The sequence below is a fragment of the Miniopterus natalensis genome, chromosome 4 (genome assembly GCF_054644295.1).
Source record: "Miniopterus natalensis isolate mMinNat1 chromosome 4, mMinNat1.hap1, whole genome shotgun sequence".
Taxonomy (NCBI): domain Eukaryota; kingdom Metazoa; phylum Chordata; class Mammalia; order Chiroptera; family Miniopteridae; genus Miniopterus; species Miniopterus natalensis.
Genome location: NC_142084.1, coordinates 6,482,514 through 6,498,773, shown reverse-complemented (window position 1 = coordinate 6,498,773; position 16,260 = coordinate 6,482,514). Strand labels below are relative to the sequence as shown.

The 16,260-nt window shown below is 45.9% G+C and overlaps 1 protein-coding gene across 1 annotated transcript; it reads left to right on the top strand.

Annotated features, from left to right (window-relative positions):
• The first annotated feature begins 9,600 nt into the window (after positions 1-9,600).
• MAD2L1 (mitotic arrest deficient 2 like 1) lies at positions 9,601-15,858 on the top strand. The gene is made up of 5 exons (XM_087815903.1): positions 9,601-9,707; positions 10,394-10,540; positions 13,091-13,211; positions 14,154-14,257; positions 15,041-15,858. The coding sequence occupies exons 1-5, from the start codon at positions 9,635-9,637 to the stop codon at positions 15,211-15,213; spliced, it is 618 nt and encodes a 205-aa protein (XP_087672029.1). The 5' UTR covers positions 9,601-9,634; the 3' UTR covers positions 15,214-15,858.
• The last annotated feature ends 402 nt before the right edge of the window (positions 15,859-16,260 follow it).

Genomic DNA, 16,260 nt, shown 5'->3' with positions numbered 1-16,260 from the left:
GGCCTGTCAAAATGGGCGGGCCAGTGTTTTTCAAAAGACACTCATGCTACCGAGGGGGCACATTTGTGTCAATTTTTTTTTAATTTCACCTGCAGAATTAAAACAAAATTTTCTAATCTATTTGTAATTTTTAAAAAATTTTTAAAAACGATTTTCACAGCCTATAATTTTTCTAATTACAAATTAGTTTCAAAGGCAATTATAAAAACAATCAGTTCCAACTAATAGAAAAATATATTTTCATATTTTTAAGAAATCAGTCAAAAAATGCTTAAACCTTTGTTTTTAGACCTATTTGTTAAAATTATAAAACTAGAAAAAATTAGTTTGTAAGAACATCTAATTGGCACTAGGAAAATGGGGAATTTAATAACCACTTTTCAACAGACACTGCATAATTGCTAAATACAGGTAAACAGAAATAAATAAAAGTAAACAGGCACTTCTGTTTGGATCTTCATATCTTTGTGACATATCCTTTTTAATTCTGGTGGTAAAAATAAAAAACAAAAAAAAACTCCAAAACAAACCAAAACGCCCAACTATTAAAATCAGCTAAAATATCAGATTTTTAAATCACTCTTCACATATGATTAAACCAAGGTTTTAAAAAATAATAAAGCATATTAACCACATAAGTCTCAATGTAGTCATTAATATGCATAGTGAAAGCAACATGATGTCTTTTTAGTGATATGAGAATGTTTTAAAATAAATATTTATCTCATCTTTCTTAATTTCTACCATCTGTGGGTTTTAAATATTTACGTCTGTATGTGTATATATGTGTACACATACAGCTATATATACATACATTAGACCTAATACTGTGGGAAATGTTTATAATTTAGAAACTATATTGGGGGTGGTCACTCCCTTCCCTGTTGCTGACGGGACACACCGCCTGAAACAAGATCTTGCAGGAGGAGAGGAAGGGACAGGCGCAGTTCCAGAGTCCTCGGAAACTCTTCCTCGCAGCCCCGTCTCCAGACCAGCACTTGCCCACCTCCTTCCCTAAGGCAGGCAGCATCCTGGGATAGCCACCTGTAGCTTCCAAGTCCCTAAGATGTAAAACTTCTGAGTTATAGTTATATTTTGGGCTCTCTTTGAAGTTAAATACTATAATTTTTTTATTAATTCAATGGAGACTAAAGAGAACCCAATCAATAAGACCCTTAATGTAAAATTCCAAAACCAAAAAGGAACCTATCTTATTAATAATCTTTTAATTATACAAACTCATAACTACATCTTATTTTTAAGAATAACAAAAATCTGTGAACACAAAATAACTAAATGCTACAGTCTGTTGTTTCTCACACTAGGATCTGCAAGAATATTCTTGGAAATGTATTAAGTAAAACTTGATTTCAAGTTTTCATTTATTTTTTAAAGAGGCATATTCTGGATCATCTGAAAGACTACTTTAAAACAGAGAATTGCCATCTATTTCAATGAAAAGCTAGCATGTGTATTTATAACCACACTGGGACTAAAAACAATCATAAAAAGACACCATTTAACTTTCAATCCACTTGATCTCCAACATTACACCAAAAACTCTGGAATTCAATAAGCCTTTTAGTCGTCAGCTGAAGTTAAGTGGGTTATGTGCATTATTCAAGAATGGAAAACACTGTCATATTCAATGTACGCGTGGAAAACCCCAGCACAAATACTAAAATGAATGTGCATGACTGACCTGTAGCCTGAGAAACAGGGCTCGACTACTGTGTTGTTTAATGAGCTGTAAACACAAGGCAAGTCATAAAAGCACTGCTCCAGTTAAAAAGGCTGTGTTTATCTAAATAGAAAAAACATAAATAAATTTAAAGTGATTTTTCAGGTTTTCACAAAACTTTTTCTTCCTGTAAATGTTTATAAAGTGGTATTGACAAATATTTGAGAAAGATCTATATTTATGGTTTGTTTAGTTTGTTTTATCTATGGAACTCCTCAAAAGGTATTTTTTCCACTTATTCAAAATATCAGTTTTATCATTAGTTGGTAGACTTAACAGATTAAATCTAATTCAGCTATATTTACAAATTAAGCAGTAATTTAAAAAAATACCTCTACATCCAAAATATTCAGAATCAACAAGCTAAAAATGTACTATTACCATAAATTGTTTGGCCAAATTTAATATATAGTTATAAAATCATTTAACACATGAAATCTATTTTCATTAATTTAGTAGCAACCATGGCTTTTTAATTTTCACAGAGGCTCTGTGTTGGTAGTTTCATATCTAAACTGTTCTCATTTGTTCTGAATTTCAATATATTTTAAAATATACTGTGCTGTCAAAGCCAACTGCTTACAGAACCCATTTTCATATATAACACACACATATTGCATTAAGCAGTCTCCGGGCATTAAGCATGAGCAAGAGTATCACCTATTTTGCAAATTATACCTTTTGGTACCTAACCATGGTTGAGCTAGCAAAAGACTTCTCAGTGACAACACATCACTATTTCAATAGAAGTATAATAAAATGATAGGAATGCAATCACAGTAAAACATGGGGATGCTTTCTGATGAGAAGCAGCCCTGCTTTTCATTACAAGAACTATGGATATTAATATGTTTTCAATAATATTTAGTACTTAATTTTTACTAGAGGTAGCACTTAACATCCTATGTATCAGCTGGGTCATTAAAAATTATGAATTAAGCCAGTATGGAGACCTATTTGTTGACTTTGTTAAGCCATTGCTTGTCAATAAAATGCCGTACTCAAATCTGTTGTGCTACCTTCAGGAACATGCGGGCCAACAAGCAGAGACCTTAGGAGAAAAGCATGTGGGGAAAATGGGTCTTTAGGGGATTCACATTATGCAATTTAATTCTTAAGCCCATGAAAAAAATATAAACATTCATTAGAGCTGCAAAATAAGCCTTAAGTAATCAGAGTAGAAAATTTCTGATTATAATTTTTTTTAATGTTTTTATTGATTTTTAGAGAGAGACGAAAGGAGAAAGAGAGAGACATTGCTGTGAAAGAAACACATTGATTGGTTGCCTTCCGTACTCACCCCAACCAGGGCTTGAACCCACAACCTGGGCATGTGCCCTGACCTGGAATCAAACCAGAGAACTTTCAGTAGATGATGCTCCAACCAACTGAGCCACACTGGCCTGGGCCTGATTATAATTATTTCCCCTCATATCAAATGAGAAATTATGAGAAAAAGAAAAACTTCGAGACTTATGACAGCATCCTTTTTTTAAAATAAGCAAATTCCCCAGACTTACATAATTAAATATCTATATGCACAAGAATTATTTTTCAAAATTTAGTAGATGAATGTCTTATTAAAATTATCATAAAGATAAGTGTCGCCCAGCCAGCATGGCTCAGTGGTTGAACATCGACCCAAGATCCAAGGGGTCACAGTTCAATTCCCTGTCAGGGTACATGCTTGGGTTGTGGGCTAGATCCCCAGTGGAGGCCATGCAGGAGGCAGCCAAGCGGTGATGTTCTCTCATTGATGTTTCTCTCTCTCTATCCCTATCCCTTCTTCTCTCTCCAAAAATCAATAAAAACATACTAAAAAAAAAGGTAAGTATCTCTGTTTTACCAGATTTAAAATAAACTGTTTCACGATGTTGGCCTCAAGAATAAAATAACGCCTGGCAATTTGAAGAAAAACTCTCAAAAGTCTATATAATAATGATTCAACTACCTAAAATGTGTTTTCATGTAAAACAAAATAATATGCCAATTAAATGTAAACATAAACATGTCTGTGTTTCTGGGGTATGCCTGTGCGTGCATGTGTGTCCATGTGAGCACGTATAATGTTAAAAAGGACACCAGTTCTGTATTATATTACGATTCAACAAGTCACTCTGATGTAGTCCATGTATACGAATACCTTAGAAACCACGAAATTCATTTTTCCTTCATTTTACTTTGAACTGAAGCACACATGCTGGGACTGAAGTTTTAAGTGTTATTTCACGTGGAAACGGTGCCATCTGCTGGCCGTTGGGACTGCTTGTGCATTAGCACAACATTTATTAATGGATCACAATGCCCTTTTCTTGATGAGTTGTGTGTACAGGTTATTGAGTAAAAACCCTTAGTGTAAAATCAGTTAATTTTTTAAAATAACCTTTAAAAAATAAGAGCATTTTCCAGCATGTCTTCAGATAGATATAATTTGAAAAGAGACTAAGTCAGGTACCCTAGATTCTGCTCCTAAATCTACTAAGTCGATACTGAATCTTACTCTAAGTATATAGCCACTCTGGACCTAAGTTTCCTCATCTATAAGACTGTTCAACTAAGTCATTAATTAAGTTACTTTCAGTCTAAAATTACATACACTTGATTCTAGCTTTAGAAATGTTCATGGGTATTTCCGGTTTTAGCATCTTAATGTGGAATATAGGCGTGTCGCAGCACACTCTTTCATAGTTCTCTCTTCTATTACTACAGGTTTGTTCAGTTATGTGTTCTGCTTGAATTTTCCTCAGAAATAAATCCTAATTTATACTTCCCCCGTCCAAATAGCATTCTCCTAAACAATACTCATTAGAAAGAATTGATTGAATTGTGAATCAAGTAACTGAAAACAAGGTTTTTTTAAGCACTGCATAAAGGTTAAGCTTGTGTGCTTCAGATAATAGGGGATCAATGGCAAACCAGGCACCCAAGAGTATGGGAACGAAGTCCCTCCAAAGCTTCTAGAACTTTGCTACTGCAATAAATAAGGAACGGTGCAGGCTCAGGCTGGGCTGCTCTTCCCCCACAGCTGTGGCCAACACTACGCCGCACTGCAGGCCCGCACCTTGGGTTTATCTGCACCACACTTCACCCTTCTCCATCACAGTCATCAACTCAGCTCTCAAGTCTTCTCCTCAAAGAGTGATTTAAGGACGTGCCTCAGAATCGTTAGGGCTGCCGGCTAAAACACGTCTTCCCCGAGGGCTGTCCAGGACACTGGCGCTGTCCAACAGAAAGACAGCGAAGGCCACATACGTAATTTTAAATGTTCTGGTAGTCAGCTTAAAAACAGAAAAGAAACAAGTGAAACTATTTTAATAATATATCTCATTTACTACAATGCATGTAAAATACAATTTCAATAAGTAATTATTTTAAAAACATATCTATGTGATACTTTATTTTTTATACTAAGTCTTCAAACTCTGGCATTTGATACTTGCAGCACATCTCCATTCAGATCCCTGCCCACAAGCCGCCTGTGACTGGTGGCTATGGTCCTAGATTGAAAAAGACTTGGAGAAGGGGAAATACAAGCCAAGAATCTATACATCTAGCAAAATACCCAATCTAGACTGCCCTGTACACAATTCATTTTACAACCATTACCGAATTTGCATTTGGAAAAAATGCCCCTTTAATTATGCCAGTCCTAAGAACCTAGAAATCCCTGGTACTTTTAGTCCGATCAACACAGATGGGTGTTCAAGCTCCCTAAAAGTGGCCTCACTAACCATCCAACCTGCTCTCCAACTGGGAAATGTTTTGGTTCTTCCAGGAAGTTTTCCTAGGCAAATATTCAAATGCTCATTCATTCAACAAATATTTGTGGTGCACCCACTCAATGTCATCATGGATCCTTCACCAAAACAGAGAAGATATAACACAAGTCACTGCGTAAGTACAACAATGCGCCTGTAACCATGAAAACAGTGCTTGAAATAGCCCTGAGATGCTTTGAAGGCATGTAAGGTCAGGACCTTCGAGTCTGAGGGGTCAAAGAAAATGCCTTTAATGCGCTAACATTTAAGCTAAAAAAGAGTATAAATATAATAGGACTTGGAACAGATAAAATGAAATTTCGAGGCAGAGGAAAGCACATTAGGAAAAACCCTGAGGTAGAAAAGTGACAAGAGCAGGCAGGTGGGAGAGGAACCTGACAGGAGGCTGTCTGGGAAGACAGGAGACAGGAAAGGCCACATTTGGGAGCCTCCCACCTTTCCCTCTTGGTTTAGGTGAGCATACTTAAACAAACTAGGCCACAAACTCCTTGAAAAGTACAGATCATGCCTTCTAAACTTTAATTATTCCTTTTATCTCTTCATAAAGTACTAAGTATTTAATATAAAAAACTCATGTATTTTGTTAGGCTTTCAAATTCTAGGATCTGCAAATTATATGTACAACTATTTGCATCTCCAGATCACTCACACTCTATTACTGTGAAACCAAGGAAGTCTCCCCCCAGTTCTGGTTTTCATGTGGAGTAGGCGATGCAGAACTCTGGCTCTCACCCAAGTCCCTGGTGGGGGAGTGGAAGACAAGGCGGTGGTTTAAACACAGGTACACATGTCCCACTGAGACTCAAGGATTTAAGAACATATTTTACTGGGTCAGGTCAGCCTATTGCCCGTTATGTTTTACTCTTAAATTGATCAAAGTCTGACATCTACCACTGTTTCAGACAGAATTCTAAGACTGCCCCACATTGGCGGCCTCTGGACAGCATGCCTTGTATAACCCTCCCCTTGACCCACCAGAACTGTGAATGCCACAGGAGCCTTCCAGGACTGGGTCAGCAGGGGGGGCGACCTGACTGGGCTGACCATCAGGCGAGCCAGAGAGACTCCCAGGTGACAGGGCCTATGGACGGGCCACCTGGCAAAGGAACGAGACTGGCCTCTGGCCAACGGCTAACAAGGCGTCAGGGCCTCAGTGCCAGGACCACAGCATGAACTCTGCCACCACAAGGGGCTCAGATGAGGCCCCATCTGAACCTGTGGCAGGTCCCTGGCTTCAGGACACAACCCGTCTGTGGTCATCGCTGGGTGGCATGGAAAACTGTAGCTGGTGTTCGAGTGTCTGGGGAAGTTTCTCAGGCCCATTTCACAAACAATTTCTGCAGCTGCTTTAAGAGCAAACTGGTGTCACAGTTAGCTGTGCACCATTCCTTCATGCTGGTCCCCCAACACGGAGTCCCTGACCCTGGGAGTCGCCCCGGGAAGTTCTCCCGAGTCCACGTGGTCTCTCCGAGGCTGGGTCCCCGCAGCCCCACCTGACTTTCTGCGCAGGGAAAGCTGCCCAGGTCAGCCGAGGCTGTGGCTGCGCGGCTGTCACAGGTGGTACACATGAGGCGGGTCACAGGGGGAGGGGCTGTCACAGGTGGTACACACCAGGTGGGTCCTGGGACGAGGGGCTGTCACAGGTGGTGCACACGAGGCAGGTCACAGGACGAGGGGCTGTCACAGGTGGTGCACACCAGGCGGGTCACAGGGGGAGGGGCTGTCACAGGTGGTGTACACCGGGCAGGTTCCGGGACGAGGGGCTGTCACAGGTGGTGTACACCGGGCAGGTTCCGGGACGAGGGGCTGTCACAGGTGGTGCACACCAGGCGGGTCACAGGGGGAGGGGCTGTCACAGGTGGTGTACACCGGGCAGGTTCCGGGACGAGGGGCTGTCACAGGTGGTGCACACCAGGCGGGTCACAGGGGGAGGGGCTGTCACAGGTGGTGTACACCGGGCAGGTTCCGGGACGAGGGGCTGTCACAGGTGGTGTACACCGGGCAGGTTCCCGGACGAGGGGCTGTCACAGGTGGTGCACACCGGGCGGGTCACAGGGGGAGGGGCTGTCACAGGCGGTGTACACCGGGCGGGTTCCGGGACGAGGGGCTGTCACAGGTGGTGCACACCAGGCGGGTCACAGGGGGAGGGGCTGTCACAGGTGGTGTACACCGGGCAGGTTCCGGGACGAGGGGCTGTCACAGGTGGTGCACACCAGGCGGGTCACAGGGGGAGGGGCTGTCACAGGTGGTGTACACCGGGCAGGTTCCGGGACGAGGGGCTGTCACAGGTGGTGTACACCGGGCAGGTTCCCGGACGAGGGGCTGTCACAGGTGGTGCACACCGGGCGGGTCACAGGGGGAGGGGCTGTCACAGGTGGTGTACACCGGGCGGGTCCGGGACTAGGGGCTGTCACAGGTGGTACACACGAGGCGGGTCACAGGACGAGGGGCTGTCACAGGTGGTACACACCAGGCGGGTCACAGGACGAGGGGCTGTCACAGGCGGTGTACACCGGGCGGGTTCCGGGACTAGGGGCTGTCACAGGCGGTGTACACCGGGCGGGTCCCGGGACGAGGGGCTGTCACAGGCGGTGTACACCGGGCGGGTCCCGGGACTAGGGGCTGTCACAGGTGGTGTACACCGGGCGGGTCACAGGAGGAGGGGCTGTCACGGGTGGTGTACACCGGGCGGGTCACAGGGGGAGGGGCTGTCACGGGTGGTGTACACCGGGCGGGTCACAGGGGGAGGGGCTGTCACAGGCGGTGTACACCGGGTGGGTCACAGGAGGAGGGGCTGTCACGGGTGGTGTACACCAGGCGGGTCACAGGGGGAGGGGCTGTCACAGGCGGTATACACCGGGTGGGTCACAGGAGGAGGGGCTGTCACGGGTGGTGTACACCGGGCGGGTCCCGGGACTAGGGGCTGTCACAGGTGGTGTACACCGGGCGGGTCCCGGGACGAGGGGCTGTCACAGGTGGTGTACACCGGGCGGGTCCCGGGACGAGGGGCTGTCACAGGTGGTGTACACCGGGCGGGTCCGGGACGAGGGGCTGTCACAGGTGGTACACACGAGGCGGGTCCCGGGACGAGGGGCTGTCACGGGTGGTGTACACCGGGCGGGTCCCGGGACGAGGGGCTGTCACGGGTGGTGTACACCGGGCGGTCCCGGGACGGGGGGACAGGGAAGGGGAGACAGTTAAACAGCAGCTCGTGGCCCCTGGAAAATCGGTTCTTCCCTAAACCAAGGTCACTGCCCCCGCCAGGAGGCAGACGCGTCAACCACCCGGCTCCCGAGGCAGCAGAAACGCAACCAGCGCCTTTTCTCAGCCACACCCGAGGACGGGCGCCTGGAGGACGAACCCCAGTCGGCCGAGCGGCGGGAAGCCGAGGACGGTTCTGCCGACACCCGGGTCCTCCCCACATCCCGGCCCTCAGCCCCCGAAGAGCCCGGCCCGCCCTCCGAGCCCCGCCCGCCCTCCGCCCGGGCGGCCCGGCCCTCCCCCGGCACCGTCCCTCCGCCTCCAGGGGCCCTGGGACTTGCAGCCGGGGGAGCGGTGGGCGCCGGCAGCTCCGGGGAGCCCTTCCCCCGACTCCTGGGAGCCGCGCCCCGGCCTCGCCGCCCGCGGCTCCTGCGCTCGTTCCCCGCGCGGCTGAGGCGGCCGCGGCCCCAGGAAGTCCTCGCTCTTTCCACACTCAGTCTCCCACTGAAACCCTCCCCTCCGGAGGGCAAGACCCCGTCTCCTCCTCCCCCGGTAACAGCCACCCGCAGCTGCCCCGCCCGCCAGGCGACACGGGGGCACCCAGGGTGCGGCGGGGACCCTGAGAACAGCTCCCCAAAGAGCCTCCGGGCCGCGGTCCCCCCGCTCCGCGCGCTCCCCGGGCCCCGCCCCCGGGACCACGCCCCCACGTGACCCGAGGCCGCCCCGCGGCAGGCAACCCGGAACTGCCCACCGGCCGCTGCTGCGCATGCTCGGCGCGGGGCGGGGCGGCGCCTGCGCAGAGGCGGCGGCGTGCTGCGTCATTGCTTTTGAACCGAGTGGCGGGAGCTGCTGGCCCCCGCGGTCGCCGGGTGCGGTCTCCGGTGCGGGGTGCGCGCGCCGGCGAGGCCTGGCCATGGCGCGGCAGCTGGCCCGGGAGCAGGGCATCACCCTGCGCGGCAGCGCCGACATCGTGGCCGAGTTCTTCTGTGAGTCGCCCGCGCGGCGGGGCGGAAGCCGGGCCTCGGCGGGGACCGCAGCCTCCCGCCGGCGGGACGGGGGACCTGGGAGAGGCGGCTGCGGGCGCGACTCCGGGAGGGTGGAGAGGGAAGCCCGGTGCCGCCGAGGCCCGCTGGCGGTGTGGCCCCTTCCCGGGAGCGCTCGGAAAGTGCCCCCCCCCCGGACCGAGGACGCGCGGCCGGCGCGGGGTTTCCGTGTCCCACCCGCCGCCCCAGGGGGCTCGGGCGGCGCGGAGGCCGCAGCGCGGGAGGCGCGGGTCTGGACCGGGCCGGTCGCGCCGCCTGGCGGAGCCTGGGAGGGGGAGGGGCGGCCGTCAGGCGCGAGCCGTCGGTGACGTCCGCTCACCACGTGATGAGCTTGGACTTGAGCTGCAGCGGGATGAAATGTGGCCGTGGGTAACTGCGTGTTTGGCCTTTTCTTTTATTGCCATATAAATGCAGGTATCTCTCCCTTTTCCTTAGAAGCAAGATTTTGGGGGTGTTTTGTGGCACTTTATTCCCACTCTGCTTCAGCAAAACACGAAAACACGTGTGTTTAGGCATTTACAGCTAATACCATAAATGAAACCCGAAACCGTAGCCACATCTAAATAGGCTTCATTGTCTGGTGCTACAAAGTGGCAATGGCTTATCTTTAACATTTCTTTTGCTTTTAGCATTTGGCATCAACAGCATTTTATATCAGCGTGGCATTTATCCCTCTGAAACCTTTACTCGAGTGCAGAAATACGGACTCACCTTGCTTGTGACCACTGATCCCGAGCTCATGAAGTACCTGAACAATGTGGTGGAGCAACTGAAAGGTATCTAATTACTGGAAACAGTTTTGAGCTTTGCAGGCCTCCTAGAGTCCACACTTTGTAGCATTTTGCCCTTCATTTTTCAACTTTGTACATGGAAGGTGTAAAACAAACTACCCTCTCAAACATAGTGACTCTCATTTGTGAGAAAGCAAATAACATAAATTGATATTAGGAATCTGATACGGTTTAACAAAACTGTCTCCAGCAACTCCCTTAGAAAATGACTTGCAGTTTGTGTGGTCAGGTGGAGCCAGTTGGAATTTTACTTAACTATGATGGTGTTTATTATCTGCAAAAAGAACACTATAAACTCTTAAGATGATGTATTTTCTGTACCTGCATGGAATCTAAAGCCATCATGATTAAAACATGAACTAAAGTTGTATTCAAGGTGGGAACTAAAACTTCAAAAAAAAGAACTACTAAATAATAGAGCGCCCAGCAGAGTTTTCTTATTTTTCACCTTTTTTATAAAAAGTCCAGCCTGAGTTTAAGCCTTTTCTAAACATACCATTCTTTTCTTTAGCTCAAGAAGTTCCTGTATTGTTGGCGCAATACTTGTTTTCCATCTGTTTCTTTTTCCTTCTTCTAGAGTTCCATTAGTTTCATGTTTCTTTCCACTTCGGATTCTCGCTTCCACTTTTTCTGAGTTGTGGGATGTTTCTCCCTACTTTCCCATTTGATGTTCCAAAGTCCTAGTTCCAAATGAGTACTAGTGCTCATTTTTTCAAAAATTTTTAATCCATGAGTCCTATTTTTTTGTTTGTTTCAAGTAGCTTCATTTTAAAAATTACATCGTATTTTTATTAATTTCAGGGCTAAATCACCCAAAGCCCTTCATAGGGCTGCACTCAGATGATTTGGCCTGAAACCTCTGGGCAGCTCCAGAGCTGTGTCTTCACCTTGATCTGATGGGGCAGCGAGACTTGCCTAAGCTGCGTTCTTGACATTCCATCTCACTGCCTATAGAACTTCTATTTCAGCTAAAACAGGACTTGCTCTTAGAGGTGAATTGTCCAATCTGCTGGAATCCCGCCCCAGTCTTGTGGACTCCACCCTCTTTGTTCTCACTTGTGTTTCTTACTTGTTCTTGTTCTGGTTTGGATCATTTCTAATTTTAAAAGAAAAAAAATCACCGCCTACCCCAAACCTTCACATTACCACCCATTCTCCCTTTCAGAGCTAAAATGATGAAAAGCTGTTGATATATGCCAGGAGTCAGCAAGGCCAAGAGGCCAGTTCCTGCATATGGCCTGTTTTTTATACTGTCTGCAAGCTAAGAACATTTTTACATACATAAATGATTGTTTTAAAAATAATCATTTATATATGTAAAAATGTTCTTAGCTTGCAGACAGAGACCTAGGTGGCCCACAAGCATTAAATATTAACCAAGTTGTTTTCTGTCTTTAAAAAAAAACACTGCTGATTCCTGAATATACTTCCAATTTGCAAGATTAATTCAGGGCTCAATCTCAGTCCCCTTCTCACTATAATCTAGGTGATCGGTGCTGTGCATGGCTTCAGGAACAACCTGTGTAGTTGGCGCAGACTCAGTCTAGCCCAGTCTTCCCCAGTGCCAGGCTCCTGTGGAATGGCTCCTGGATATCCTTGTGCGCCCATCTCAGGTTCTCAGAGTCACATGCAAAGCTAACTTACAGTCACCTCCATTTCGTTTCTCTGTCCTCTCAGTGACTGCATCAGCCATCCAACCAGTGCTACAAGCCAGAAACTGGGCACCACCCTGACTCTTGTACGCTCATGGGTGATCTAGTAACAGTTAACAAGGGCACCTGAGCCTTTACTGCTCCATCTCTACCAGTTTACCCTCCTACAAGCCTTACCACCTCCTGCTTGTGTTACCAGATAGTGTCCTTAGATCCCCTCTAGTCCATTTTCCACGTTGCAGCCAGATAGTTTGAAACACAAATCTGATTACATCGTGCGCTGCCTTAAACACAGCCATGCCTTTCAGGTTCTTGAAGTAGAATGTCTTGGGTTTGGCCCACACATGGTTGGCCTACTCACCTTGCCGGCCTCGCCTGTTCTCCTTTCTCACCGTTGTAGTGGCCTTTCAGTCTCCTCTGGCCAGATGCTCCTCCCTTTGGAGTTTAAGACCAGTACCCTCTTCCCTATCCTTCTGCTGGTTAATCTGTGGATTCTTAGAGCTAAACTCTAGCCTCCACTGAGTGAGAACTCTGGACAGTTGAGTTTCCCACTTTGTGCTCTCATGGCACTGCGTGGCTCCCCTTCCTAGCAGTTACAACTGTAATCTCATGTTTGTTGGTGCAGTGCTTAGATGAGCGCCAGTCTCCTGCGTCCTCACCTTGTACTGGGATGGGAGGGCTGCATGTTCACTGCACCTCTGTACCCAGTACTCTCCCCACTCCACATACTGAGAATGGAAACAGGCCAGGATATTAATGGGGCAGGTTTTCGGTGCAGGTTGGAGGAGCTGCAGAACACTGGTAGGAATCTGCTGGGGAGGAGGTGGGTCCGAGAGGAGTTACTTTGTGATGCAGCAGAGTGAGCCTGTGCCTTGTGTTGCAGACTGGCTGTACAAGTGTTCAGTGCAGAAGCTGGTGGTAGTCATCTCGAACATTGAGAACGGGGAGGTCCTTGAAAGGTGGCAGTTTGATATTGAGTGTGACAAGACTGCCAAAGATGACAGGTAAGGATGAACTATTTCCACTTTCATATATTTTTTCCAAAACTTGTTTTCTTTACTAAAATGAGTTCTGATTATATTGAACTAGTTTCCTGTAAGGTATAATTTGTTTCTAACATGTTAATTTGATTTTCAATATCCTGCAGGAAAGAATTTTGCTCACTTTTGAATCTCATTGGTTTGTACAGATACTGTACTTTTAACTAATTCCTTTCATCTGAATTGGTGAATTTCAGACCTTAGTATTTATGGTAGTGTATGTGGGACTTCACCTGATGTACAGGTGGACCACTCGGGGATGTGTTTGAAGGTGCTTTTAACCAGAGGGATTACCCTAGACTCTCCAGCTTACAGTGCAGCTCTGAGACCCTTTATTTGCCACAAATGTCCTGAGACCCTTCCTGAGCTCTGAAGTGTCCTGATCCCAAAGGGGAGCCTGTTGTGAGATGCTGGTGTCTAGTGCTGTCCTGGGTGTGCTTAGCTGTTAGCTCGGCATTTCTCACGGTGAAGTCAGGTTTGCTTATGAAGCCACTGGTCTGCATTAGGAAATGTGTAACTTATAAAGGCCATTTGAGGCAGTAGGGACTTAGGCATTTAGGCATTGATAAAAATGCCAAAATGATTATACCCATTACATATTTTAGATGCCAGTTGCCACTTTTATTTTCAGAGGTGGTGAAGTTTCTCTAACTTTAACCACTTGACAGATGTGCTAAGACCAGCCCTAAAAGGCTGCAGAGGGTAAATGAAATAACAAAGATACATTTGTGCCTACTAGGTTACAGTCCTAAGAATGTAGTGATACTCGTTTAAAAAAACACAAGAAACTTCTTTTTAATGTATTGTTTGATTTTGAAAGCATTTCATCAGATAAATAATCCTATCAGTGTTTGAAATAATTTGTTAAAACTAAAATTGAATGAGTTGGTTTGGTTTCTTTGACAGTGCGCCCAGAGAAAAGTCTCAGAAAGCAATCCAAGACGAGATCCGCTCCGTGATCAGGCAGATCACAGCTACCGTGACCTTTCTGCCACTGCTGGAAGTGTCTTGTAAGCAGCACACACTTTCTCCTGGGCTCACATTTGTTGGGGGAAAGAGTAAGCTGTTGTTTTAAGGATTAACCGTTAATTAATTAATCCTTAGGATATTTTTCTATTGTTTTTCAGAGAGAGTGGGGCGGGGGAGAAATATCGATGTGAAAGAGACACATTGATTGGTTGCCTCCTGCACGTGCCCCGACTGGGGCTGGGGATCAAGCCTGCAACCAAGGTACGTGCCCTTGGCCGTAATCGAACCTGGGACCCTTCAGTCCATGGGCGAATGCTCTTAACCACTCAGCCAAACCAGTTAGGGCCATTATCCCTTTATTAAATCTTTTCTTTTTTGTCAATATGTACTGTAAATGAGTAACAAAACTAAAGCAAAAGTTATGTCATGTGTTCCAGAGAATTTGGAGATGCTGAGGAGGAAAGGAATGAAAGCATTCCCAGTACTCATGAGCATCTGGTGTCTTTCCTTTTGCTGGTCTCATTTTCTGCACATTCTTGTGTACATAATGAAGACTGGAGTTGTGACCCTGTCTGCTTTCCTTGTCGACTCCACTCATTTAATGGTTTCCTCAGTAATAAAGACAAAACTTGAATTTTTCGTAAGATAAAAGGAGTTCAGTATTTCCTGTACTAAAATAAATTTCCATTGAGGAGAAGCAATAACCTGGTGATTAGAGACCAGGCCAAACTCTTTTCTACCACTACAGGTGGTTCAAAATGGGAGACAGGGAAGGTAGTTTTACGAGAACATAATGTACTTTAATGATCTTATCCCCAATTTAGGTTCATTCGATCTGCTGATCTATACGGACAAAGATTTGATTGTACCTGAAAAGTGGGAAGAGTCAGGACCACAGTTCATTACCAATTCTGAGCAGGTCCGTCTGCGTTCCTTCACGACTACAATCCACAAAGTGAACAGCATGGTGGCCTACAAAATCCCTGTCAATGACTGAGATGAGCCGGGAATAGTGGTAGAATTCTTGATGTGTGTTTCCTGAGACCAAGTCAACCGTAGTTCATGTTCTATTTCATTGATTAATTTTTAGATGGGGAAAACTTAACATTGTACTTTATTGAACTGTGTATATTGTCCATTTTTTGGTACCTGCTTGGCTTTCCATGGGGTTGTCATTTTTTGCCCACTGTCAAAGGGAACCAGCAAATTACATCAGCACTGTAATGTCAGTTCCTTTGAAGGAGGTAACTGGAGATGGAAAACTTTTGCTAAAAAGCTAAATGTTTTCCTAAATCAGACCTTTTGGTTATCAAGTAGCTTGACTCAGAGTATAGGTAAATGTGAAACAGCAAAAGGAGTCTGAATATTCAGAATTTTTGTTTATTCCTAAAGTAACTGATAATCCACAATCACAAAATATTCCTAGAAGGTCCTTTTGCCGTTTATTTCATTTGTATAGTTTCCGTATTGAAAAAATCTCCAATTCTTTGACTTTAATGTATATAATTTACACTTCCAAAGCTGTCCCTATTTCTCCTGTCTAAATTCTGGTGATACAGAACTTTTAATGTCTTTTTGTGTTTTTTATAAAATCAAGGTTTAAGTAACAATGATAAATAAAGTTAAATGTGTATGTTTTAAATTTGTCTTAAAATATTTTTCCGTTGGTGTGGTGTTACTGCAGTTAAATAGTGGTCAAGATGGACTCCGTACAGTGGTCTCCCCGTCTTCAGTTTGGCTTCTCACGGTTCCAGCTACCCGCAGCCAACCACAAGCTGGAAATATTAAATGGGCAATTCCTGAAGTAAACAATTCATACGATTTATGATTTAGATTGCATGTAGTGTGACGAAACCTTGCGCTGTCTAGCTCTGCCTCCCTGGGGATGTGAGTCACCCCTTTGTCTAGTTTCTCCATGCTGTAGATGCTCCCAACCCATCAGTCAGTAGCTGTCTCAGTTATCAGATTGACTATTAAGGTATCGCAGTGCTTGTGTTCAGGTCACCATCATTTTACTCATAATGGCCCCAAAGTAGTGATGCTG

Excerpts from the sequence above, each read along its gene's own strand:
- MAD2L1 (XM_087815903.1), top strand. The coding sequence starts at position 9,635 with ATGGCGCGGCAGCTGGCCCGGGAGCAGGGCATCACCCTGCGCGGCAGC. Across the intron at positions 9,708-10,393 it reads CATCGTGGCCGAGTTCTTCT|CATTTGGCATCAACAGCATT; the intron begins GTGAGTCGCCCG and ends TTTTGCTTTTAG. Across the intron at positions 13,212-14,153 it reads AAGACTGCCAAAGATGACAG|TGCGCCCAGAGAAAAGTCTC; the intron begins GTAAGGATGAAC and ends TTTCTTTGACAG.